This window comes from Ovis aries, chromosome 12 (genome assembly GCF_016772045.2).
Source record: "Ovis aries strain OAR_USU_Benz2616 breed Rambouillet chromosome 12, ARS-UI_Ramb_v3.0, whole genome shotgun sequence".
Lineage (NCBI taxonomy): Eukaryota > Metazoa > Chordata > Mammalia > Artiodactyla > Bovidae > Ovis > Ovis aries.
The window spans coordinates 33,193,380-33,220,277 of NC_056065.1; the positions used below are offsets into that span (position 1 = coordinate 33,193,380).

Here is a 26,898-nt window from a genome sequence, read left to right on the forward strand (position 1 = left end):
ATGTTATGGGGAGGGAGGTGGGAGGGGGGTTCATGTTTGGGAACGCATGTAAGAATTAAAGATTTTAAAATTTAAAAATAAAAAACTAAAAAAAATAAATAAAAAAATAAAAATATTAAAAACAAAAGGGTCACTTTTTAAAAGAAGTAATTTAGCTGTGTCTCAGAGCAAAGTTCAAGAATATTTATAGGAATATAGAAATATCCATCATCCAAAAAGGTAAAATTCCCAGTGTCTGGTAACCAGTAAAAAATTACTAGGCCTGTAAAGAATCAGGAAAATGGAACCCATAAAAAAGATTGATTAAAGAGTATTTGTTTCTAAATAGTTTGGCAAAGTTGGCAAAATTTAAAAATGGCAAAGCAACCTTCAAAAAGAAGAATAAAGTTGAATGACTCACGCTTCTCAAGTTTCAAATTTATTATAAAGCTAGCAATACCGGAATAAGGGTAGACATACAGACAAATGGAACAGAATGGAGAGTTCAGAAATAAGCCCATATACCTATGGCTGTTATGTTTTGAATTGTGTTCCCCCAAAAGATGTATAAAAGTCTTAATACCCCATACTTACGAATGTGACCCTATTTGGAAATAGGGTCTTTCAAGATGGAGTTATAGGGCGGATTCTAAGCCAGTATAACTGATGTCATCAGATGAGGAAAAGACAGACCCAGAGAGAAGACAGCCATGTAAAAATAGAAGCAGAGATTGGAGATACGCTGCCAGAGCTCAGGAAACATGGGTTATGAGAAACTGGAAGAGACAAGGGAAGATTTTTCCCTAAAAGTTTTAGAGTAAACAGAGTCCTAGCAACTCCTTGAATTTGGACTTCCGGAGTCTAGAACTTTGAGAGAAGAAACTTGTATTATTTTTAACTGATTCTACCGACTGATTTATGGTGCTTTGTTGTGGCAGCCCGAGGACACTGGGTGTTTGAGAAGGGAGCCGAGTCCTTTCAGTAAAGAATGGTCTTTCCAGCAGATAAAACTGGGACAACTGTACTTCCACATTAAAAAAAAAAAACAGTGAGTTTGGTCCCCTACTTCACAACATACATAAAAATTAACTCAAAATGGATCAATGACCTGAATATAAAAGCTAAAGCCATAAAACCTTTAGAATAAATCATAGGGATAAATCTTTCTGACCTTGGATTTGGCAGTAGATTCGTGATACCAGTAGTACAAACAGAGAAAGCAGAAAGTAGATAAATTGGACTTCATGAAGATGAAAACCTTGTGCATCTAAGGATACTATCAAGAGAATGAAAGGACAACTCATAGAATGGGAGAAAATATTTATAAAACCTTGTATATCTTATAAGAATTTAATATCCGACATATGTAAAGAACTCCTACAACTCCACAGCAGATACACAAATAACCCCCTTTAAAAAAGTGGACAAAAGACACATTTCTCCAAAGAAGATATAAATATGGCTGATAAGCATGTGAAAGATGCTTAACATCATTTGTCATTTAAAAAAGCAAATCAAGGGGCTTCTCTGTGGTGGTCAGTGGTTAAGAGCCCACCTTGTGATGCCTGAAACAGGAGTTTGATCCCTAATCCAGGATGATTCCACATGCCATGGGGCAGCTAAGCCCATGTGCTACAGTGACTGAGTCTGTGCCCTGGAGTCCTCACCCACAACTGTTGAGCACATGCACCAGAACTACTGAAGCCCATGTTCCCTATAGCCTGTGTTCACAAGAGGAGCCACCGCCAAGAGAACCCTATGCCCCAGGGCTAGAGAGTAGCCCCGCTTTCCGCAACTAGAGAAGGCCTGAGTACAGCAACAAAGACCCAGTGTAGCCAAAATAAAAGGAAAAAAATGCACATCTATAAGTATATATTCTGGACATGAAATATCTAAAACAGGCAAATTCACAGAGATGCAGAGTAGATTGGTGATTACCAGTGGCTGGGGGAAGGAGACTTGGGAGTTACTGCTTTACAGTAACAGAGTTCTGTTTGGGGTGACGAAGAGGTTTTAGAATCCAGTATCGTGCAACAGTGATGTTTGCACAACATTGTAAATTTAATTAATGCCACTGAATCATACTCTTAAAAAGTTTAAAATGATAGATGATACGTTACATATATTTTACCACAGTAAATAAATAAGTGGCAACAAAATTTTAAAATATCTTTGATTCAGGTATTATAATTGAAACAATGCCTCTATAACAAATTTAAAACAAAATCAATAATTTTTAAAGAGCTGAAAGCAATTTTACCAGTGTAAGAAGTCAAAAATCAACAGATGTATTTAAAGTTCATCACCGTGTCTAATGGAGAAGGCAATGGCACCCCACTCCAGTACTCTTGCCTGGAAAATCCCATGGATGGAGGAGTCTGGTAGGCTTCAGTCCATGGGGTTGCTAAGACTTGGACATGACTGAGCAACTTCACTTTCACTTTTCATTTTCATGCATTGGAGAAGGAAATGGCAACCCACTCCAGTGTTCTTGCCTGAAGAATCCCAGGGACAGGGGAGCCTGGTGGGCTGCCATCTCTAGGGTCGCACAGAGTCGGATACGACTGAAGCAACTTAGCAGCAGCAGCAGCAGCAACGTGTCTAATGTGGACACCTCTTCTACTCATGGCTATTTTGTAAATGTATGCTTTATTTTAAAACTATAAAGTTGATGAGAAAACTCAGTGATCAAGTGAGAAAAAACCCAGTTTTTACCTATTCCTCAGACTCCACCTCTAAAGATACATACTTATGCCATTTATCTAATGGGAGCATACTCTTTTTAGCACTGGGCTAGACACAGTGTATTCTCTGAAAAAAGCCCATGAGTTGATCAGCATAATGCTTATCTGGTAATCAGAATCAGTGCTATAAATTAATGGAACTTCTTAGTACAGAGAGACACATCTTGCGTATGAAACTAAGAACAAGTATTTTTACAAATTGTGTTTAGTTTTTAAGTGATTTAATCTTTCATAGTATATTAGTAAAATAAATGGATTATTTAAAACTTTTTTTATATTATTTCTGAAAAGTGAACTAAGCTCATATATGGCTTATACTTTTGAAAAGTGAATACTTGCAAGTATATAAATATGAGCTATATTTGTATTGGAAAATGAGAGCTCTTGAGTTTATGAAGTTATGTTTTCATCTTAAGATATTACATAAATGTTTCTGCATTGGTTAGATCAGTTGGTTTGATAATTGAAATTATTAGAAATAAAAGTAGTACTATTTGATTGCTTTTTAATGAGTAAAAGATCTTTTCAGATTTTGTTAGCCTAATTAGCATCTATGGTTTAAAAACCCTTCATTTTTAACCTACAGGAAATAACTGGTTAGTTGCTAGGTTTTAGAATCTCTGCTAGATAGTTGCAACAGTTTCTTACCTGTAATTAGATTTACTCGCAACAATACTTTGATGACAACGTAGCTTAAAACCTACTGCAAAAAGGGACCAAATGATCCCATGAGGTTATATGATCTGTTTGGTTACAGTTAATTTTGTTGTTGTTGTTGTTGTTAATTATGACCAAAAAAACGTTTGGTTGGGTTTTTTTTTGAGGGGGGTTCATCTCACTCCAAAAAAGGTAGTATAAAACATGTGGTCCTTAAGAAGAAAGTGTGCTTGGATGTTAATGAGTAGGTGATTTTGAAATGAACAATTCTGTTTCTACCACTTAATCTTGGAAGCCTTTAACAAATTAATTTGCTGTGCTTGTCTTGAAGGATGATTATACTATGTTCCCTAAGACATGTTATGTAAAACAAATCTTAAAGAGCCATGAATGCAAGGTATAAAGTATGATTAAGGATAAAGATTATATTTGCTTTGCTTTGAGTGACAGACAGTATTACTGTTAAAAGCACTATGCCGTTGAATAACACTTTCTCTTGTTATCATTATTCATTTATGTTGTTTCAGTTGTTCCTCAACAATTTTTGAAAGATGTAATTACCTGCACTTTGCAAATGATAAAATTAAGATTTAGAAAGATTTAGTGACTGGGTTTTATTGTAATGTATTAGATTCCTCTGTATGCAAATGAGTTGCCTTTTGAAAAGAGTTTTCAAAATTCTGATTTTTATCTTCATAAAATTTTTTAATTGCCCCAAATGCATGAAGTTTTCTCTGTTTGGAGAATCATCATCATATTAATTAAACATTTTTTTCCAATGCATAATAGTAAATATAATAAAATTATATTTGATTCACTATTTAATAATTTTATATGATGTATTAATGATGAAATATATTTTGAAGCTCATAGTTTACTAATTTTCATCTATTCTTTGGAGCAAAGGATAGCAAAGGATAAATCACTATTACTGTGATTTAAAAAATGCAACTGGATGTTTAAAGAACCTTTCAACTACAATATGTTTTAAATTTTTTAAGTGATGGTGACATACAGTGTCAGTCTTTTCTCTTTTTAGTTTTTTCTTAGCATGTTTTCCATGTATTTCTCTGTCTCTTTTGCTGTCTTAGATTTTAGTGAGAAAAATAATAATGTGGATCAATAGCTGTTTCGTACCCAAAGCATGTATGACATATATCGAGTAGTCATTTGTACCATTTCATATGTTGGTTTTTAGTTACAGATTAGTCAGTGTGAGTCTCTGATGCTTTTTTGTTGTGCCTGGCCTGAAATTGTTTTTTATGTTTTGACTTTATTCAATGGCAGGCTTTTTCTTATTTGTTTATTGCATGAAAGGAAGTATTTCTTTTTAAGAAAAGTATTATTGCTTCATCTTGATACTCTTATTTTCCAAAATTTTCTAGTTTTATAATTATCTGAGAGCCAGAATTGTTTTGTTTTGGTGTGTTGTGTTGTTTCAAGCCATCTTGTTTGTCGGCTTCTTAAAATTTGGCCTGAACTTTGTAACTTCTGTGAAGTTGAAGTGAAGTCACTCAGTCATGTCTGACTCTTTGCGATCCCATGGACTGTAGCCCACCAGGCTCCTCTGTCCATGGGATTCTCCAGGCAAGAATACTGGAGTGGATTGCTATTTCCTTCTCCAGGGGATCTTTCTGACCCAGGGATCGAACCAAGGTCTCTGAGCCACCAGGGAAGCACCTGTAACTTCTATACTTCATAAATTTTATATGTAAGAAAACGTCTCTACCTCCATCATTTATGAAATGAGATTGGCCAAATAGCGTGGATTTTCTTTCCATCAAACCTTTTAAAACATATTCTAGGTAGGCCCTACGCTGCATGCTGGTGTTTCCCTGGTGGTTCAGACAGTAAGGAATCAGGTGACCTGGGTTCAATCCCTGAGTCAGAAAGATCCCTTGGAGAAGAGAATGGCAACCTACTCTAGTATTCTTGCCTGAAGAATCCCATAGACAGAGGAGCCTGGAAGGCTACAATCCTTGGGGCTGCACATAGTTGGACATGACTGAAGCCGACTTAGCACACATGCTGAGTGCTGAGGTATCATTGTGTGTACAGATGGGGTTCCTCTGTCCTTAGGGTGTAGCTCTAGTAGAAGGAGATGTGTATGTAAATAAGTAAGTATAACACAAGACAGTGATGGGAGTTGGTGTGGGGTACACAAAAAAGAGATTGGTCACTTCTGCCTGTGAGAAAATGTGGGGATGAGGAATCTGGAAAGACTTCTTAGAGGAGATGGCTTGAGCTGAATTATCTTAAAAGATGAATAAGTGGTTTCTGGAAAGTTAGAATGTGGTTGAGTGTGTGGCATTGAAGATAGAGTGGCATTCGGTATCTGTTTTTAATAGTTCCTTGTAGTTTGTATATAGGATGTGAACACAAGCATTTAGAGAGAGAAAGCCTTAGGCATTAGAAGACACCAGATCTTGGCAGACCCTGTGTACTGTATTAAAGATTTGGTGTCTTTTAACTTAGCCAGTAAGAGGATTGAGGACTTTTCAAGCAGGGCAGTATTACCTTTACAAATGTCTCCCATGTGTTTAGTCATCACACACACAAAAAAATATGAGCTAGGTGAACTTTTTGATAGAATGATTAATACGAAGATGAGTAATTTTACCAGGGTTCCACAATAGGCAGTTGGCAACCAGTTCTTTTTGACTCCAGAATCTGTACTTTAAACCAGGGGTCCTCAACTCCCAGACCACAGACTGCTACCAGTCCATGGCCTTCTAGGAACCTGGCCACATTGGAGGAGGTGAGTGGCAGGCCAGCGAACCTTTATCCGTATTTACAGATGCTTCCTGTCGCTGGTGTTACTACCTGAGCTCCACCTCCTGTCAAATCAGTGGCGGCATTAGATTCTTATAGGAGCTGAAACCCTACTATGAACTGTGCGTGTGAGGGATCTGTAATAGAGTGTGTTCTCCTTTTGAGAATCTAATGCCTGATGATCTGAGGTGGAACCCAGGCAGTGATGCTAGCTCTAGCTCCAGTGGGGAGTGGCTGCAAATACAGATTAACATTAACACAAGAAATGAGTGCCCTTGAATCGTCCTGAAACCACACTCTCCCTCTGGTCATGGAAAAACTATCTTTCTCAAAACCAGTTCCTGGTGCCAGAAAAGTTGGGGACTGCTGCTTTAAACCACTAGGATTAGAGATCAGAATTGATATAAGCAGTTAGACTTAATGACTTCCAAACTGTGTGCATCAGTTCAGTTGCTCAGTTGTGTCTGACTCTTTGCAACCCCATGGACTGCAGCATGCCAGGCTTCCCTGTCCATCACAACTCCCGGAGCCCACTCAAACCTATGTCCGTTATGTCAGTGACTTGTACATGCTGGACTGAAAACTGAAAATGATACCTCCTCCCCATTTTGGATGGTTCCTTTGCTTTCAATATTCCAAGGATAACATAATAACCCAGTAGTAAATGGTTGTTGAGTTCATATTCAGTGGTTCTCAGATTATTTCTTCATGTGGGTGTACTGTTATTTCCTTTGGGTGCAAATTTCCAAAGGCTTATAGTTCATCTCTGAGTTACTTTCATCTATAGATAACTCACTAAGCTCTAAGAGAAAGAGTGTGTGTGTGTACTTTAAAAGAGACTCAAGAGCAATTTTCATAAATCTGTTTGCCATTCTAATTCCTTTCATTTTTTTTAACTTTCTCTTTCTTAGAACCCTCCCATGAGTTTAGAACCCATATTCTAAGGGAGGATACTTTTATATTCAGGAACATATCACATGAAAGATGAAAATCCTGTATGGTGGTTTTTCTTGCAGTGAGGTACATAACTTATGAAGTTGTACATGATTTCCATTTAAGAGTTTCATATTATTTTTTAAAAAGTATGGTCATTTGATACATTCAACACAGTCAGCTGATTTAAATTCTCAAAAGTAGAACGTGTGAGTTTGGTAGAAAAGAATGTCTTAAAATTGTGGCAGCTTTCCTCTTTGAAAAGTGATGCCAAATTTCTATTGGATAGTAACAGTTTAAATCTCATTTAATCTAGTTTTACTTTGGTATTTTCCTATATTTACAATCTTATTAAAGTATTTAGCCAAAAATCATTGTTTTGGTTATTTATTCTGGCATTTTCTTGCGTTTCTTTTTTTAACTTAAAATTTTTTCTTTCAGTCTCGTAGTGTGGATAAGCAACATGCTGTAATCAATTATGATGCCTCTACTGATGAACATTTGGTGAAAGATTTGGGCAGTCTAAATGGGGTAAGTTAAGAGTTTGCTTTTTGTCTTATTTGAATTTTTGTTTAATAATGTAAGAAGTCAGATAAAAACACAAAATCCTGTTTGTGTTTTATTTCCTCTTCTTCAGTATGCACCTGCTTTTAAGTGCTTACTAGGTACATAGCACTTTGAGGACCTTATGCTAGAATATGAATGTGACTTGTGTTCCCAAGAAACCCTCTTGGTGGTTAATACTTAAAGGAATTCAGATGGTTGTTGGTTGTTATTATCTAATGGTTAAAAAAAAAAAAAAGGCTTCTTGAAGGAAGTAAGAGGAAGGCTTGTCTTTACTGAATAACTTGAATTTATGTGTGAGAAAAGAGTGGTAAGTCATGATAGTAAGAATTCAGAAAAGCAGTCTTTGAGAGACATAATCGTCATGCGTGTTGTGGGTTAACTTTAGGCGAAAGAAGAAAGATGCAAATATGGTTCAGTGTTAGGTCGTTGAAGAATCTTCTATGTTAGAGTAAAAAGAAGTGAAACACATTCGTTCACCTTAACAAGTGTGGTGTGTTGTCTAGACTCTAGTGTCTGTTGCTGCTTCTTTGCACTCCTACATTGAACATTTTTGTGTTATTACAGTGAATTTTTTCCCCTAATTCTTCAATTGATTTTTCCACATTGGCAGAATGTAAGTAGCTACAGAGTAAGAGAATGCTGAGATGTTGAATAATTTATCTTATTTCTTCTCAGTTTTCTCATGGCTTTAGTAACAAAAATATAATTTTGTTGAGATCTGTGCTTTGAAATTCTTTGAAAGAATTTCACAGAATTAAATGTGTCTATACTTCTTCTAATTGGTACTGCTTTTCAAAATATACCATTAAACATTATGTGGAAAAATATGCAGAAATTTGGCAAATATGGTACTTTTTTTTCTTTTCTGAATTGGCCTGCTCCTGAAGGACTTTTATGTTTATTCATTGAGATACATTTTTGGAAGCATATTTTTCTCTTAGTTTTATTCACACCTTTCTTTGTTTCCTATGACACATAAATAATTAAGTGTTAATTCCTCATGTTTGAACTGAAACACCTCATATTCGGCGTCACCCACTTTTCCAGATTTATGGTCCATCACGTTTTCCTTACCATGCCTCCAAAATAGTAGTTTTCCTACGATGCTGTCTCCTTCTGCAAATAATTTGTTAGATTTTCTGCAGCCTAGTCATTCTTGCATGTGCCTTGTCATATGTCGTATTTTCTTTCTTTCTTTCTTTCTTTTTAAATTTTAATTGGAGGCAGATTACTTTACAATATTGTGGTGGTTTTTACCATACATTCCACATCCTCCTGAAGGCAGCAAAAAAAGGTATTGAAGAATATTAAGTCGTTGATGTAGTTAACATGTTGAATGATTAAGACAGAGGAAATAGGCAGATGAGGTAGAAATTGTTCTAACACAGGGCATGTAAGTACGCAATTTGGATTCTGAGGTGCTGTTTACAGTTATTCTCTTCCTTGTCCACAGCTGCAGACTTCTGTTTTAATCTCTGTCTTAGGTGCTTTATCAGCCTTGCTTATGCAAGGTTTAATAATCTACTTGTGAATATCTGCCACCGTGCTAGACTTTGTGTTCTTCTGAACAGTTCATGGGCCTTTTGCTTCGGTAAACACACCACAGTGCCTCGCACAAGGCTCTGTACAGTGCCTGAACCCAGTAAATCTTTTTGAATGGAATTGAATGAATTTTCTATATGAAAGACTTTATAGAGAAATGTTTAATCCACTTCCATATGTGGAATGTTTTTAAAATGTTATATTCTGCTTTTAAAACTAGAAAATTTCATCTTGACCACAGCACTCACCTTAGGTGTCTTTACAATATATCTTGGAAAATAGTAAGTGAGAATTACATTCGTGTTTTAGTCTTTTAAAACATTGTGACCAAATATAAAAATTATTGATGTAGGTTATAAAAAATCAGGTGAAATATTAACTTCTAAGTTTACCAAGGCTGACCTTTCTTGTAATTTGATTGTATTCAGTAATTTTCTGAAATACAGTAACTCATAGAGAGTTACATCTTCATTTTGAACTTGAAATCAGGACCTAGATTTGAATCTCAATCTGTAACTTATGAGCATTATAACATTGAACAAATTACTTAAACCCTCTGAAATTCCATTTCCTCATATATATTCAGAGTTGTACCAATGCAGTGAGTTGTGGTTCATGAGGTCACAAAGAGTCAGACACTTCTGGGCAAAGGAACTGAATGAGTTGAAGTTTATGAATGTGAAGACTCAACACAAAATTTAGTTACCTGCCTTCATTTTTAGGATAGTGACACCATAGTTCTTGCTTTATAGTAGTGTTGTGAAGATTAAGTGTGACGATATATGTGAGCATGTGTCTGTTAGAGAACTTTAAGACATTACACAAATAATAAGTGCACTGTTACCCTGATGAATAGCCTAGGAAATATGCCAGAATGGACTCAGGTAGCCAAAGTCTGTGAGCTACCAGCTGTCATGCTGCATTTGATTCATAGAAACTTGGCTATCAGAGGTGCAGGTGCTCCAGAGCACGGAGGAAGCAGGAAGAACTAGAGGCAAACAAGGGCTCTCATAGAAAAGAGAAGCCTCAAGGAGCTTGCAGGGAAACAGCCCACTAACATAAGCTACAGAAACAGTTCCAGCTTCCTAAGCAGAACAGCTTCATTTATGGTAGTAATAACGTTAAGTATGGACCTAGGTAACTTAACATTCATAGAATTCTGGAAATGTGAGCATCAGGTTAAAAGTAGTAATTTCAGAGAAGGCGCAGTGTAGTGGTATGAGCCCAGCTTGAATTCTCACTAGTGGTGTGATGCTGGACACGTCGCTTAATTTTTCTGTTCCTCAATTTTTAAAAAATAGAAGTAGTAAAGTGGTACTCCTCTCAGTTTGCTGTGAATAAGTTAATAGTTTTAAACACCTAGAACAGTATGTAATAAGCATTCAGTAAGTGTTAGTTACTGGAGTTCCCCAGTGATTCAGTGGTAAAGAATCTGCCTGCCAATGCAGGAGACGGCAAATTCTATCCCTGAGTTAGGACGATCCTCTGGAGGAGAAAACAGCAACCCACTCCAGTATTCTTGCCTGCAGAATCCCATGGACAGAGGAGCCTGGTAGGCTCCAGTCCATGGGGTCACAAAGAGTTGGACATGACTGAGCACACACACACACACATACACAAGTGTTAGTTACTGTTGTTATGATAAGAAAAGCAGTTAAAACAAGTTTGGCATCCTGTAGGCTACCTACTTGTTAGTGAATACATATGTAGTTAAATTTTTTTTAAAGCACTATCAACTTAATTCATAAATAACTACCTGTGACTACTTTCACTTCTACTTCCTTTCACCCGACCCTAAAATACACTTCCAAGTTACCTAGGTCCACACTTAATGTTATTACTACCAGAAATGAGGCTGTTCCACTTGAGGAAGCTGGAACTGCTTCTGTAGCTTATGTTCAGTTCAGTTCAGTTCAGTCACTCACTCAGTCATGTCCGACTCTTTGCGACCCCATGAATCACAGCATGCCAGGCCTCCCTGTCCATCACCAACTCCCGGAGTTCACTCAGGCTCACGTCCATCGAGTCAGTGATGCCATCCAGCCATCTCATCCTCTGTCGTCCCCTTCTCCTCTTGCCCACAATCCCTCCCAGCATCAGAGTCTTTTCCAGTGAGTCAACTCCTCGCATGAGGTGGCCAAAGTACTGGAGTTTCAGCTTTAGCATCATTCCTTCCAAAGAAATCCCAGGGTTGATCTCCTTCAGAATGGACTGGTTGGACCTCCTTGCTGTCCAAGGGACTCAAGAGTCTTCTCCAACACCACAGTTCAAAAGCATCAATTCTTTGGCGCTCTGCCTTCTTCACAGTCCAACTCTCACATCCATACACGACCACAGGAAAAACCATAGCCTTGACTAGAGGGACCTTAGTCGGCAAAGTAATGTCTCTGCTTTTGAATGTGCTATCTAAGTTGGTCATAACTTTTCTTCCAAGGAGTAAGTGTCTTTTAATTTCATGGCTACAGTCACCATCTGCAGTGATTTTGGAGCCCCCCCAAAATAAAGTCTGACACTGTCTCCACTGTTTCTCCATCTATTTCCCATGAAGTGATGGGACCAGATGCCATGATCTTCGTTTTCTGAATGTTGAGCCTTAAGCCAACTTTTTCACTCTCCTCTTTTACTTTCATCAAGAGGCTTTTTAGTTCCTCTTCACTTTCTGCCATAAGGGAAAGTGCATATCACCATCTGCATATCTGAGGTTATTGATATTTCTCCTGGCAATCTTGATTCCAGCTTGTGTTTCTTCCAGCCCAGCGTTTCTCATGATGTACTCTGCATAGAAGTTAAATCAGCAGGGTGACAATATACAGCCTTGACATACCCCTTTCCCTATTTGGAACCAGTCTGTTGTTCCATGTCCAGTTCTAACTGTTGCTTCCTGGCCTGCATACAGATTTCTCAAGAGGCAGGTCAGGTGGTCTGGTGTTCCCATCTCTTTCAGAATTTTCCACAGTTTATTGTGATCCACACAGTCAAAGGCTTTGGCATAGTCAATAAAGCAGAAATAGATGTTTTTCTGGAACTCTCTTGCTTTTTCCATGATCCAGTGGATGTTGGCAATTTGATAGTGAGCTGTTTCCCTGCAAGCTCCTTGAGGCTTCTCTTTTCTGTGAGAGCCCTTGTTTGCCTCCAGTTCTTGCTGCTTCCTCAGTGCTCTGGAGCACCTGCACCTCTGATAGCCACCATTGGCTTTTGCCATACCACTCCCATCCCATTCTGCCTCAGCTCCCTGTGTCCCAGCCCTTGCTGTGTCCTCTTTCACCCTGTATATGCTGCAGCATCAGACCAGTATAGCACAGAATGAGCAAGTAGGAAAGTAGTTAGGGAGGAAGAGGACACCTTACTCGCTGGCAACATGATTGAGGTGTTGTGCTGCTGGCCACTTCCTTCAGATTTCCCAGAGCATTACTGCAGTACCTGGTCATTATATGATTTCATACTGTCAGTTATGTAATATATTCACATTTAAATTAAACAGATGTTTATCTGGATCAGTTGGCTTCTCTAAGGGTAGTGGTTTGGATGGCAGAGTTTGGGGAGCTGACTTGGCTTGATCACCCAAGCTTTCTTGATGTGCAGTGAATGTGGGATTTGTAGTTCAGAGACCTGATTTTGAATCCCAGTAGTTCTACTTCTGAACTCAAATCTTGATTGTTACTTCATGCTGTGTGCCTCGTTGTCCTCACCTGTCCTGCCTACCAGGTAGAGGTATGATCAAATGATGTTGGCATAAGAAAAAAAACCTGTTTTTCTTTCCATATCTAATTTGTTAAAATGCTTCATAGTTGATTTATATAAATGATTTTTTTTCCTTTTGCTCTTTGAAATTTTTCTCCCCTTTTATAATTTTAAACCATCAGAAGACTTTTTGCTCCCCAGGTGTTCTCAATTACATTTTGTGAGATGAAACTTTGTGTCTGGCTCATATTTCCTCAGCCTGTTTTTAGACCTTAGGGAATATTTCTGTCATAAATGCTAGCATGTTAAAATTATGTTTTTTAATCTCGGAAAGTTCCTAGTACATTTGTCAAAAACAATAAGGGTTTAATATTTAAGAGAGTTAAGCAGTGAGCTTTGAGCAGATCTTATAGGTCATCTTAGGTCTTTTAAGTAAATATGGTATTTTAGGATGAGATGGTTTTAAATAAAATTGGTTTAGAGCTGAGGCATTTCTCTTATACTGTGTATCTTCTGCATATCAGACATCTGTTAATTAATATTTTCTTTTATTCTTTTCTCCTTCATCATGCTCCTCAGCTTTTCTCTTTTGTAATTAATATAGAATATGTTGGTAAACTCAAAATATAATTCTTAAGACACTCTAAAATGTGCATATTGGAAATGAGCCTGAAATTAGAGTTTATAAATGCCTGAACCTTTGAATTTTCTTTGAATTAAATTTTCCTCCTTTCCGTGAAACATGTTAGAAGCTTACTGTCTAGGATTATTCATAAGTCATACTAATATGTGATCTTGAGTTTAGCAGTATTCTGCTGTCTCCTTATATCAGGAATAAGATTGCAGCTTCTATTTTTGTTTGTTTGTTTTTGGTAGACTTAGAAACTGGTATTCTGTGACATACTACAAAGTGCCAGCTATGGAAAGGAATTTGAGAATATGATCATAATAACACAACCCCTTTATGTATTTTACTTTCTAACATTCTAAACTTATTCATTATGGAGGGAACCTTCACAAGCAAGGTATGATGGCCATCTCAAATCCAATAAAATAAAGAACAGGAAAAATAAGATTCAAACAGAAAGAGTAAGTTTTAGTTTCAGCTTATCAAAGGAAAGCATTGGGCACTTATACGATGTCCGCATTCCAGGCAGTTAAGTATAACATTGTTCTGTGTTTTATAAATCAGGTGGATTCTAGGTCTTTAACTAACTTCTAGTTTGTCAGGAAAAATAATCATCACCATTTACCATCTTGTGTCCAGTGGACCCTTTGAGTCTTTTTACAAATAGTTTACACAAGTAAGAATTAAAAGATGAGAGAACAACTAGAACTTTTATTAAAAAATGAGACGTGTGTGTGCGTTGTAAGTCGCTTCAGTCGTGTCCAACTCTTGTGGCCCATGGACTGTAACCCGTCAGGCTCCTCTGTCCATGGGATTCTCCAGGCAAGAATACTGGAGTGGGTTGCCATTTCCTTCTCCAGGGGATCTTCTCGACTCAGGGATCAAACCCACATGTCTTTTGTCTCCTGCGTTGGCAGGTGAGTTCTTTACCCCTAGTGCCACCTGACAAACTACAATTTTTATTCCATATTTTCCTGGTTTTGAAAGATATGTAACACACAGAATGAGTATTGTTCTTTGAGAGCCAGGAATGCGTCAGTTGTCATGCATTCTGTGGGATATATATCCATTTTATAGATGCTGACTCAGATTTCAAGTACATCTTTCGCTAGTTCTAGTTTACTGTTATTTCTGCTTTTTCTTGCTCTTGAATTATCAAAATGCATTATTTATAAGATTTTTGACAGTTTAAAATTTTCTTCTTTGCCTTTATGGATGTTAAATAAAAAATGCTGAATTCTCAATTTTGCTGTTTAATAGCTTTTTGTAAAAGGGCAGAGGTGCTGTCTTCAGATGTCTTTTACATCTTCCTGGGAAAATGATGCAATATTTTGGATAATGTAGTAAGAAACCGAAAGGTTGTACAATATTTCATGATTGCATCATCCATCTAGCTCTGTTTGATATTCACCCCACTATCCATGTGTGGCTATTGAGCACTTGAAATGTGACTAGTCTAAAAAACCAGGTACAAAAGAAAGAATGTAAAATTCCTTCTTAATTTTTATATTCATTATTTGTTAAAATGTACTATTTTGGATGTGTATGTTAACTAAAATATTTTATGAAAATTAATTTCACCTCTTTTCACCTGCTAGAAAATTTAATAGTATACCTAGTATGTGTTCTAGGTAATTCTATTCTTCTGTTACTATTTTGGTCATTTCCACAGTAAGAAATAATTGGTAAAATGAAATAATTATGGGATGATGATGTTGATGAAACAGTATTTTGAGATACAGGAAAAATAATGCTTCTATAATGTATCTTAGATTCATGTAAGGGTCTTGTTATGTATCTTAAGTTCTTAAAAGCATCCAAAGGACTCATATGGCAATTGTAAAATAGAATGAGTTTTACTCAGTTTTTTAAGTAAATTTTCTTTTTCTTCTTTAAAAGACTTCTAGGAAGAACCTCAACCCTTTACCAATAATTAAAACTGTCCAGAAAAGTTAAAATTGAGTCCAGTGGACCCTGATATTATATCTAGAGCTAAATATTTGACCCTTTACAATTTCTAACTTCAAGTAGGATCTTTTCTTGGCACCATTTTTAGATGCCTGAATTTGCCTTGGCAGCATAGTAGACTTAGAGGAACTGCAAGTTGGTTCTTTGTGTGTTACTTGTAATAGTAATAAAGGGCTTAGTATGAAATCATTTATTACAAGATGCATTTTATGATGGTACACAAGCTCTATTAGCCACCTTTCGATCTATACAGTATAAGGTTTGAATATTTGCTTGTCTAAAATACAATAATTCTTCAAATATTAACATCTTTTTTTTCTCTTGTAGACTTTTGTGAATGATGTTAGAATTCCAGAACAGACTTACATCACCTTGAAACTTGAAGATAAGTTGAGATTTGGATATGATATCCTTATATGATTTTGTGCATTTATTAAATTTATTCAAAAATCTTTATTCTGGTATAAATTAAACATTTCTTCAGACATAAGAATTCATAATATAAGCATGCTGGAAGTCTCTTTGCCCTTCCAAATTAAAATACATGTTTAAAAGTAATACATTTTCTTTCTGCTTATTATGCCTGTTCCTAAAAACAATGCTGGAAAAGTTGATGGACTCTTTTTTTTTCCTCCTCACTCTGTATTATACTTTCAGCAGAAATATTCCTGCAGTGCCATTACATATGCACTTTGGGTATGAAAGAATGTAACTGGGTAGAAGACAGAGTGTGTAATAATAGCCAAGTCTAGGGATTTATTTTTCCTGGTTACATGATAATGGCCAGGTCAACCTCCAGGAGGCATGGAAAGAAATTAATGCTGTCTTTCCTTCTGTCTCCATTTTTACTCCATTTTATACATTCCATCTCTGTTGCCTGTTTAATTCAAATTTTTCCATATCCTATGTCTTTTGAGACCTATGCTCCGTGATTAAGTACAGTATGCATTTAGCATATATGTAAAATTCTTTTGTTTGAAAATAGGATTCTAAGAACTGAATAAGGACATGATGGTCTTCTCCCAGTAAAGAATCACTAGTGAAGAGAAGGGACCTAACTGGATGAACAAGAATAAAATCAATTATATTAATACAGGGTGGAAAGCTTTGTAAAAGTAATTTAATTAATTTAGAATTAATTAAAGAATTTGATTTATTTAATTAAAATACAGATATTACATATTATACTGAATTTTTTTTAATCTGCACATTGATATTAAGGACTATATCAAATGTACTGGCAACTGGATGGACTTTTATCACTCTAGCAGAGAAAATGTTTCAGCTAAGGAGAGTTGATACTTAAATGTACTAACACTTTAAAATTGTTCCTAGAGCATAATTAGTTTTTTAAATTTAACTTAAAATTTATGAAAAAAATAATTCTGTAGCATATCATATATAATCTTTATACTTGTGTAGCCAAACCAGCATTAATCATTAATACTTTTGAGTTGTATGTTTTAAATCCTTAAAAATGTATACATATATATTGAGCACAATGATTAGGAATTAACATTAAAGCCTTGATTGATGGTTTGTTTTCCACCAACATAAGTTTCATCCAAAAATAAATACAAATATATTTTGAATTTAAATAGCTCCTTCATTCATTTGACATTAGCTGTTTGAAAACATGAGAAAACAGTAGGAAATGGGTTTCAATAAAACTCTATAAAGTTTACTTTGAATTTTAAATTAAGAAACTATTGAGAAGCTACTCATGCTTTTATAGATTGTATAATCGTTTCTTAATAGTGAGCTAATATTTCCTTATATACTTGCTCACAGTATGTCTGTCAAAAATTTCTGGGACAAATGTTTTGTTCCAAAGGACTTTTTCATTGTTGTAAATCAGTGTTAAGCCAGACTATCCAGTCCCTCAGGTTAAACTCAGTTGATTTCATTATTTAAAAATAACATCTCATATTGCTCATGATTTTGGAGCACAATCTATGAATGAGCACTGTGCTGTTACAGTGGCAGAAATTGTATTATATAGGATGAAATTTTTAAAACAAATTTTTGCGTATTCCATATACCAGACTGAAGCCATTATTGTGCCTTATTCATAGTAAAATTAAGTTTAATAGTTAACTAGTCTGCAGATTGTTATACCTTGTAGTTGAAAATTGTTTAATTAATATGCCACAGCAACAGAAAGAACATTTACTGTGAATTAAGACTGGAAAGAACATTTACCATGAGTTGAAACTGGAATACAATTTATCTGCCAAAAGTATTTTTTTCCCCTAATCAGAGTAATTAAGTGATTTGGAAAAGCAAGTAGTGAAATATCCAAGTTTAAGAAATGACTGTAAACTCAGAAAGTATAGTGAAATGCTACACTTTAGAAACAGGTACTGTATCTCCAGGTGGCTAGCTATGTAGCAGATAAGTAAGCCTAAGTTTATTTATTTTATAATTATTTATTGAATGTCTCCCATGTGCCAGACACAGTCCCCACAGTATGGGGATGTTTTATTGTTGTTTAGTCATGAAGTTGTATTCAACTCTTTTGTAACCCCATGGACTGTAGCCTGCCAGGCTCCTTCTGCCAGGCTCCTTCCATAGGATTTCCTGGACAAGAATACTGGAATGAGTAGCCATTCCCTCTCCAAGGGTTTTTCCCGACCCAAGTATCGAACCCACGTCTCCTGCATTATAGGTGAGTTCTTTACCACTGAGCCACCAGAGAGCCCCAGTCTAGGGATACAGTACTAATAAAACAGACCACAGTCTCTGTCCTCCTAGAGCTTACACTTTAATGGGGTTGGAGGTAGCTGACAGCACACACAAAAAGAACGATAGAGGGTGATAAATTCTAACGAGAAAAAATGTGAATGGGATACAGAGAGCTAGTGGTGGTGCATGAGAAAGGCACTTTAAAAAGGCTGTTCCTGAAGTCTTCACTGAGAAGCCAACATTGGAGCAAAGATAGGGAGAAGGTGAAGATGCTGACCTTATGGATATATCTGGAGAAATTGCTCTTCAGGCAGATAGAGAGTTAAATGCAAGATTTAAACCAAAAACCTGTTTGCCATATTTGAGGAACAGCCTTGAAAAAAAGTCAGTGTGGCTGGAGCCAGTGAAAGGTCAGAGCATATGGGGAACCAGAATGTATCACCTTTAATAGGCCACTGTAAGAATTTTGGCTTTTAAGTGAAACAGGGAGTGATTTAGGGGGTTTGATCAGAGGAGTGAGGTGATAATGACTTACGTGTTTAAAAGAATCCTCTGGTTACTCTTGTTCAAAGACTTAAGGATGGGAGTGGGCAGGAGTGGTAAGAGGGAGACCAGTTAGAAGGTTGTTATGGTAGTTGCAATAGCTCCAGGTGAGAAATAATGGAGGTTTGGACCAGGGTGATAGCAGAGGTAGTGAGAAATGATAGGATCTGTACATGTCTTGTAGATGGAGCCAGTAATATTCCTGATTAGACTGGATATGGACTAAGAGAGAGAAAAGAGTCAGGGATGAATCCAAAATTGTACAGTTGATGTAAACAATTAGAAAAATGGAGTCGCCATTAACTGACAGCATATTCTGTAGGTAGAGCAGATACTGTGGAGAAAATGGGAAGAATCTTCCCCCCAGATCCATTAAAATTTGATATAATTGAATTTGGTTTAATTGAATTTTTCAATTGTTAATGTTTTCTGTTTGACTTCTACTGTCATTATTAACTTCTTCCAGTGAAAGCTGAGATCATTTGAGACCTTTCTTTTCTAATATAGGCATTTAGTGCTATAAAATCCATACCCCTGCCCCCCGCCCCCGCCCAGTACAAACATACCTTACAGATATTGTGCATTCAGTTCCGGACCACTGTAGCATTGTAAGAAGCCAGCCACACAAATTTTTTGGTTTCCCAGTGCATACGAAAGTTAATGTTTAAATGACATTGTAGTCTATTAGGTGTGTGATAGCATTATGTCTAAAAAAATTTGTATATACCTTGATCAAAAAAATGCTTTATTACTAAAAACTGCTAGCTATCATCTGAGCATTCTATGAGTCATAATCTTATTAAAGATGCAGGATCTTGCCTCAGTGTTGATGGCTGCTGACTGACCAGGGAGGTGGTTGCTGGAAGTTGGCGTGGCTGTGGCTGTTTCTTAAAATAACACAACAGTGAAGTTTGCCACATCAATTGACTCTTCCTTTCATGAGTGATTTCTCTGTAACACACAGTGCTCTTTGATTGCATCTTATCCAAAGCAGAACTTCTTTCAGTACTAGAGTCAGTCTCTCAAACCTTACTGCTGCTTTATCAGCTAAGTTTATGCAATGCTCTAGATCCTTTGTTGTCATGCCAACAGTCTTCACAGCATCTTTACCAGGAGTAGATTCCATTTCAAGAAACTGCTTTCTTTGCTCATTTGTAAGAAACTTCTTATTCATTATAGTTTTATCATGAGATTGCAGCAGTTTAACCACATCTTCAGGCTCCGCTTTTAATTCTAGTTCTCTTGCTATTTCTACTATCTCAGCAGTTACTTCCCGCACTGAAGTCTTGAACCCCTCAATGTCATTCATGAGGTTTGGAATCAACTTTTTCCAAACTCCTGTTACTATTGATAGTTGACCTTTCCGTAAATCTTGAATGTTCTAATGGCAACTAGAGTGGTGAATCTTTTCCAGAAGGTTTTCAAATAACTTCCCAGATCCAGCTGAAGAATCACTGTGGCAGCTGTAATCTTATGAAATGTATTTGTTCAGTAATAAGACTTGAGGTACTTCCCTGGTGGTCCAGTGGCTAGGCCTTCACACTCCCAATATTGGGGGTGCAGACTCAATCTTTGGTCAGGGAAATAGATCCCACATGCTGCAACGAAGTCCTGGCACAGCCAAATAAATAAAACGTTTTTTTTTTTTTTTAAATAATAAGTCTTTAAAGTCAAAATGTCTCCTCAATTCATGGGTTGCAGAATGGATGTTGTTGTTGTTAGCAGGCATTAATTTTGTACATCTCCATCAGAGCTCATGGGTGACAAGGTGCATGGTCAGTGAGCAGAAATACTTTGAAAAGAATCTTTTTTTCTGAGCGTACGTGCATGCTAAGTCTCTTCAGTCGTGTCCCACTCTTTGCAACCTCATGGACTGTAACGTGCCAGGCAGTAGGTCTCAAACAGTGGGCTTAAAATATTTAGTAAAAACAGTGTTGTGAACAGATGTCCAGTCACTCAGGCTTTATTATTTCATTGGCAGAGTACAGGCAGAGTAGATTTATCGTAATTCCTAAGGGCCCTAAGATATTCAGAATGGTAAGTAAGCATTGGCTTCAACTTAAAAGTCACTACCTGTATTATCCCCCCTAACAAAAGATTCAGCTTGCCCTTTGAAGTGAGGTCATTGACTTCTCTTCTCTAGCTATGAAAGGGTGTCTTCTTCCAAAGAAGACTGTTTTTTCTACATTGAAAATCTGTTGTTTAGTGTAGTCACCTTCATTATAATTATCTTAGCTAGGTCTTCTGGATAATTTGCTATAGCTTCTGCATCAGTAATTGCTGCTTCACTTCGCACTTTTATGTTATGGAAATGGCTTCCTTTCCTGAGCTTCATAAACCATTCTCTGTAAGCTTCAGGCGTTTCTTTTGCAGCTTCCTCAGCTCTCTCAGCCTTCATTGAAGAGAGGGCCTTGCTCTGCATTAGGCTTTGGCTTAAGGGAATGTTGCGGCTGGTTTGGTCTTCTATTCAGATCACTAAACTAGCTCTGCGTTTACATTAAATCTGTTTAGCTTTCTTACCATGCATGTGTCACTAAAATAGCACTTTTAATTTCCCTCAAGAACTTTTTCTTTCCATTCACAATTTGGCTGTCAAATAAGGCCTATCTTTGGTCCCGTCTTGGCTTTTTTTTTTCCTCAAATGTCCCTCCATCTCTCTCTCTCTCTCTTTTTTTAACACCAAAAATATTTTGCCATCTTGGCTTTTGACATGCCTTCCTCACTAAGTTTAGTCATTTCTATCTTTTAACTTGAAGTACAAGATGTGTGACTCCTCATCTCACTTAAATGTTTAGAGGCTGTTGTGGGGTTATTAATTGGCCTAACATTAACGTCGTCATGTTTTAGGGAATAGGTAGGCCAGAGGAGAGAGAGAGAAAGAACGGCCAGTTGGTAGGCCAGTCAGAACGTGCACAACATCTATCAGTTAAGTTCATCGACATACATGGGTGAAGTTCATGGTGACCCAGAACAATTACAATAGTAACATCAGAGGTCACCGATCAGGGACTTCCCTGGTGGCCCGGTGGTTAAGAGTTCACCTTCCAATGCAGGGGACTCAGAGTCGATCCCTGGCTGGGAACCGTGCATCACAGCTACTGAGTCTGGGCACCTCAATAGAGAGCCCATGTGCCACAAACCCACGGACCACAACAAAAGATCCCACATACTGTAGCAAAGACCCCGCGTGCTGCAGCTAAGACCCGACACAGCCAAAAATAACTTTTTAAAAAGATCACTGATCACAGATCCCCATAACAAATATAAAAATAATGAAAACGTTTGAAATGTGCAAATTACCGTACAGAGACACAAAGTGAGCAAATGACATTGGAAAACTGGCTCCGATAGACTTGCTAGGTGCAGGGTTGCCACAAACCTTCAATTTGTATGAAACACAGTGTCTGCAGAGTACAGTAAAGGGAAGTACAATCAGTATGCCTGTGCTGCTTTAACATGGAAGATACTTTCTAGTTTCTCTTTTGATCTTTGTTTGAGTTGTCTTTGTTACTTAGTTTCTAAATATTTGGAATTTTTCCAAGGGACCTCCTGTTATTACTTTCCAATTTATCCATAGTGGTCAGAAGCATACTTCGTGTATTTCAAATCCTGTCCTGTCACGCATGGTGTATCTACTCTGTCTCGGTAAATATGCTCTGTGTACTTGAAAAGAATGTGCATTCTTCTGGTTTGGGGTGGAGTATTCTATTAGGTCAACTTAGTTGTAGTGTTGCTCACATTTTCTGTATTTACTGATTTGTTGTCCAGTTGTTGTGTCAGTTATTGAGAAAGCAGTATCAAAATTTCAGACTCTGGGTTGGTTTCTCCTTGCAGAAGTATTGGCTTCATGTAATTTGAAACACTGTTTCTAGAAGTGTAAACATTTAGGATTATTGTGTCTTCTTGATGAATTGACCCCCTTTATAGTTATAAAATGCTTTGCTTTATCTGTGATAACATTTTTTATGCTGAAATCTGGTTTGTCTGGACATTAGTTTTGGATTGGTGTTAGCATGGTATATCACTTGCATTCTTTTACTTTTAGCTTATTATTGTCTTTACATTTGAAGTAGGCAGCACATAGTTGGTCTTAGTTTTTATTCAGTTTGATCATTTCTGCCTTCAACTGGGGATTTAGAGCATTCATTTGATGATGTGGTTATTAAATCTGTCGTATTGATATTCATGCTGTATTTGCCCCATCAGTTTTTTCTCTTTTTCTCCTAATTTATTTTGGATTATTGAGCTTTTTTATGATTTCATTTTGTCTTCTTTGTTATTTTATTACTGTTACCCTTTTTATAAAAATAGTGGTTAAGATTTTATAATTTTATCTTTAATTTTAAGCTGTATCTTCAAATTATGCTACTTCACATACAGTATAAGAATGTTACAGTGGTATACTTTCATTTTTTTCTGTCCTGATCATTGTGTTGTGATTGTCATACATTTTATTTCTATATATGTTACAAATTGCATTCTACATTGATATCAGTAAAGCATCAGTTATCTTTTAAAGAGGTTTAAATAATAAGAAAAATAGATTTTTATGGCCATTGTATTCATATCTTAAACCACTGTAATTACCATGTCTTGTACTTTTCATCCTTTTTTATATTGATAGATCTACATTTTCATCTAGTTTCATTTTCTTATTGTGTAAAGAATTTCTTTTAATATTTCTTATAGTACAGCTCTGCTAATGATAATTCTTTCAGCTTTCGTGTGTCTGGAAAAGCATTTCAGGTTAGTTATTAGAAGTTATTGTTGCTGGACATAGAATTCTAGATGACGTTTCTTTTAAGTACTTTAAATTTGTTGTTCTCACTTGCATTGGTTCCCTTTTCCTCTGGTTTTGAGCAGTTTGATTTTAATGTGCCTTTATGCAGTTTTCTTCATGTCTCTTGTGCTTAGGGGTTTTTGAGCATGTTGGATCTGTGGGTTTATACTTTTAATCAGATTTAGAAAAAAATTCAGCCATTATTTTTTTAAATTCTTTTTTCTGTTTTCCCCACTTTTTATCCAAGGACTTCATTTAAATGTATATTAGGCTACTTGAAGTCATCTCCTAGCTTACTGAGGCTCTATTTATCATTTTTTTAATGAGTATCTGTTCTCTGTGGGTTTCACTTTGGGTTGTTATTATTGTTGCATTGTCTTCAGGTTTACGAAACTTTTCTTTGGCTGTGTCTAACATGCAGTTTCCCTATCCAGTAGAGTTTTCAGCTCTAAAATTTGGATTTTGTCTTTTATATCTTTCAAGTCTTTACATATTTTTTAAACATATGAAATACAGTGATATTAACTGTGTTAAAATGTTTGTTGACAATTGTGTCAGTTCTGGGTGAGTTTTGATTGATTTTTACATTCAATGTTTTGACTGAATGACAGACATTGTGAATTTTTTTACCTTGTTGAGTATTGTATGCATACTTTTGGATTCCTATAAATATTTTTGAGCTTGGTTCTGGGACACAGGTTACTTTGAAATAGTTTTATCATGTTGAGTCTTGCTTTCCTAAAATTTTTTGAACTTCTAAGATTAGTCTGGGGCTAATTAATTCCCCATTACAGAAGCAAGACCTTTCTGTATACTCTGCTTTAGGGGTCAGCAAGCCCCCTGATAAATCTGGCTCTCAGCCTGTGTTTATAAATAAAGTTTTATTCGTACACAGGCATATCTACTCATTTACATCTTTCTTTAGCTGCTTTTGCACTATCATAGCAGAGCTGAGTGGTTTAAACAGAAATCATATGGCTTCTAAAACCTAAAAAGTTTACTGTCTGGCCCTCAATAGATAAACAATTTGCCGACCCCTGCTTTATCCAGTGGCCCGTTATACATGAGGTTTTCCAGCTTGGCTGTTGTGATTAGACACTATTCCTGGCCCTCTCTGAGTAAGGGGCACTATTACCTCGAATTCTTTCAGGTGGGTCTTGTCCCAGCCATAGGTATAAGTTTTCTCAAATTAATGTACTGATCAGTAGCCAGCTGAATACTTGAGCCAGCCCCTGTAACAATCTCCGGAATACTGTTTCTGTGCAGCTTTCTGAACTGTGGTCATCTTGGTCTGCCCAGACTCAACCCTCTTTTCCTCACAGCTTAGAGTCTGGCAGGTTTGGCCTTGCTTACCCCTCCCTCCAGTGTGACTTGGAAGCTCTCTAAATATACTGAGTTAGGGCAGTGATTACGCTCCCCTTGATTTGTTCCTCTTCGCTCAGGAATCACTGTCTTTTGCTACCTGGTATTGATTGTCTTTGCAAACCATTGTTTCACCTATTTTTTTCTGTTTTTCAGTTGTTTCTTATTCAAAGAAGTGTGGAAATAATTTATAAATATTAATGATTTTTAGTAAATAAGATTTAAGTAAGCATATAACTTTTTCTAAACTTTTTTGAGATATAATTGACATACAGCTGTAGTTAATATGACTGTATTGTGTATTTTGTAACTTGACATCATAAGTAATTGTACCTTAGATTGTCACTTTTCTGAATTAAGCAAGCTAAAAACAGTTACCTGGGTCTGTACCACCAGCAAGATAGTAGCTTTGAAGGTGAAAGCTGGAGTCAGAGCAGTCTCAAAAATCTCATAGTCATACTAGAATTCTCAGGTAAATTCATAACTTAAATAAGAGAAATCTTGAATTCTTTGGTCTCCCACACAAAAGGTTTTTGGTAAGGCAAAGTATGTGAATCTTGAGTTATACCCTCTTTATAAGTTTTCCTTGATCCTAAAAAAGTGTAAGAGGATGCCCTAGACTAACTTTGAGGAATAGACTTAATTAAAGCACTCCCAGGAGAAACTTGAAGCAGCAGAAAGCACTCACAGCAGGCTAAAATCATTTGTTTCCCATTGAAAAATAGAAATGACTTTCAGTATTTTTAAGATGGTGTTTTCCACTGTAAATGTAGGAATGCAGTGAATCTTCTGCAGCTGTTAATGAGTTTTTTGGGAGTAAAACAAAAGCTTACTAGAATTTTTACTTAATTAAGTACTTAACTGTGAACTATATATAGTCATATATACCAGTAATCAGCATATATACATAATAAAAAAGGAAATTTTTTATTATTTCACAGTTACTGGAAGCAATGTAAAGTGATAAGAAAGCCCTGGACTAATATTCAGTTGACTAGATTATTATCTTGGGTTCTGCCTCTCTAGTCCTCAAGTTCCACGTGGATAGAATGGGAAGGTGGTTTAATGGAATTGAATAGGTATTCCCAAAGCACTTTACAATTCTAGAAAATTCTGAGTTTTTATTATTTTAATGAGTAGAACTATAGATCAAATACTTGTAAACAAGTTTACTGCTTGTTATGCATGGGAAGTCTATTTTTCTCCCAAGTGGTCATGATAATTATAGCTTTTTACCCTTGAAGTCATGGGTGCTCTGAACTGATAAAGACGACTAGAATTTACTGTGTGGTTACAAAAGTCCTTTCATTAAGGGGTTAAGTAATGGTGAGAAATGTGACCTCTGTTGTTTAGTGAAAGATCTTTTTAACATACAGAGCCATTGTTCTTTTAGGCATAATAATGAAAGCATTCATTATATCTAGCACTTGGTTCTAATCTGTATAGAATCAGTTGTTTGATAATGTAATTTGACCCTGATTGCAATTCATGGGGGAAGGAGTGGTTGCAGTTGCTGTAAAGACCCTAATTATAGCATTTCTTTTGCACTTTCAAGATGAATTTCATTTTTATCAGTGCTTGTGAAGTAGGAATAATTGAATTTCTTCAGGATTTACTGTTTGGTAATCCCTGATGGAGAAGGCAATGGCACCCCACCCCAGTACTCTTGCCTGGAAAATCCCATGGATGGAGGAGCCTGGTAGGCTGCAGTCCATGGGGTCTCGAAGAGTCAGACACGACTGAGCGACTTCACTTTCACTTTTCACTTTCCTGCATTGGAGAAGGAAATGGCAACCCACTCCAGTGTTCTTGCCTGGAGAATCCCAGGGACGGGGGAGCCTGGTGGGCTGCCGGCTATGGGATCGCACAGAGTCAGACACAACTGAAGCAACTTAGCAGCAGCAATCCCTGATGACACTTCTTTTTAGATTTTTGTGATTAGCTGTCAATATCATTTGACCCAGGTGCTTTTCTTCTTTGTGGTCATGTTACTGTTAGAACTGAAAATGTCTTTTGTGCTTAGGTTAATCACACAGTTGTTTGCTTCTTGAAGGCCA

The 26,898-nt window shown here is 36.6% G+C and overlaps 1 protein-coding gene across 50 annotated transcripts in view; it reads left to right on the forward strand.

The window, feature by feature from the left end:
* CEP170 (centrosomal protein 170) overlaps positions 1 to 26,898 on the forward strand; it is a 136,758-nt gene that overhangs the window by 41,341 nt on the left and 68,519 nt on the right. For all 50 annotated transcript variants that reach the window (XM_060396395.1, XM_060396399.1, XM_060396403.1 and 47 more), the window contains exons 3-4: positions 7,527 to 7,616; positions 15,799 to 15,877. In XM_060396395.1, coding sequence (XP_060252378.1) covers positions 7,527 to 7,616; positions 15,799 to 15,877 — 169 coding nt within the window. The remainder of the gene's footprint in view (positions 1 to 7,526; positions 7,617 to 15,798; positions 15,878 to 26,898) is intronic.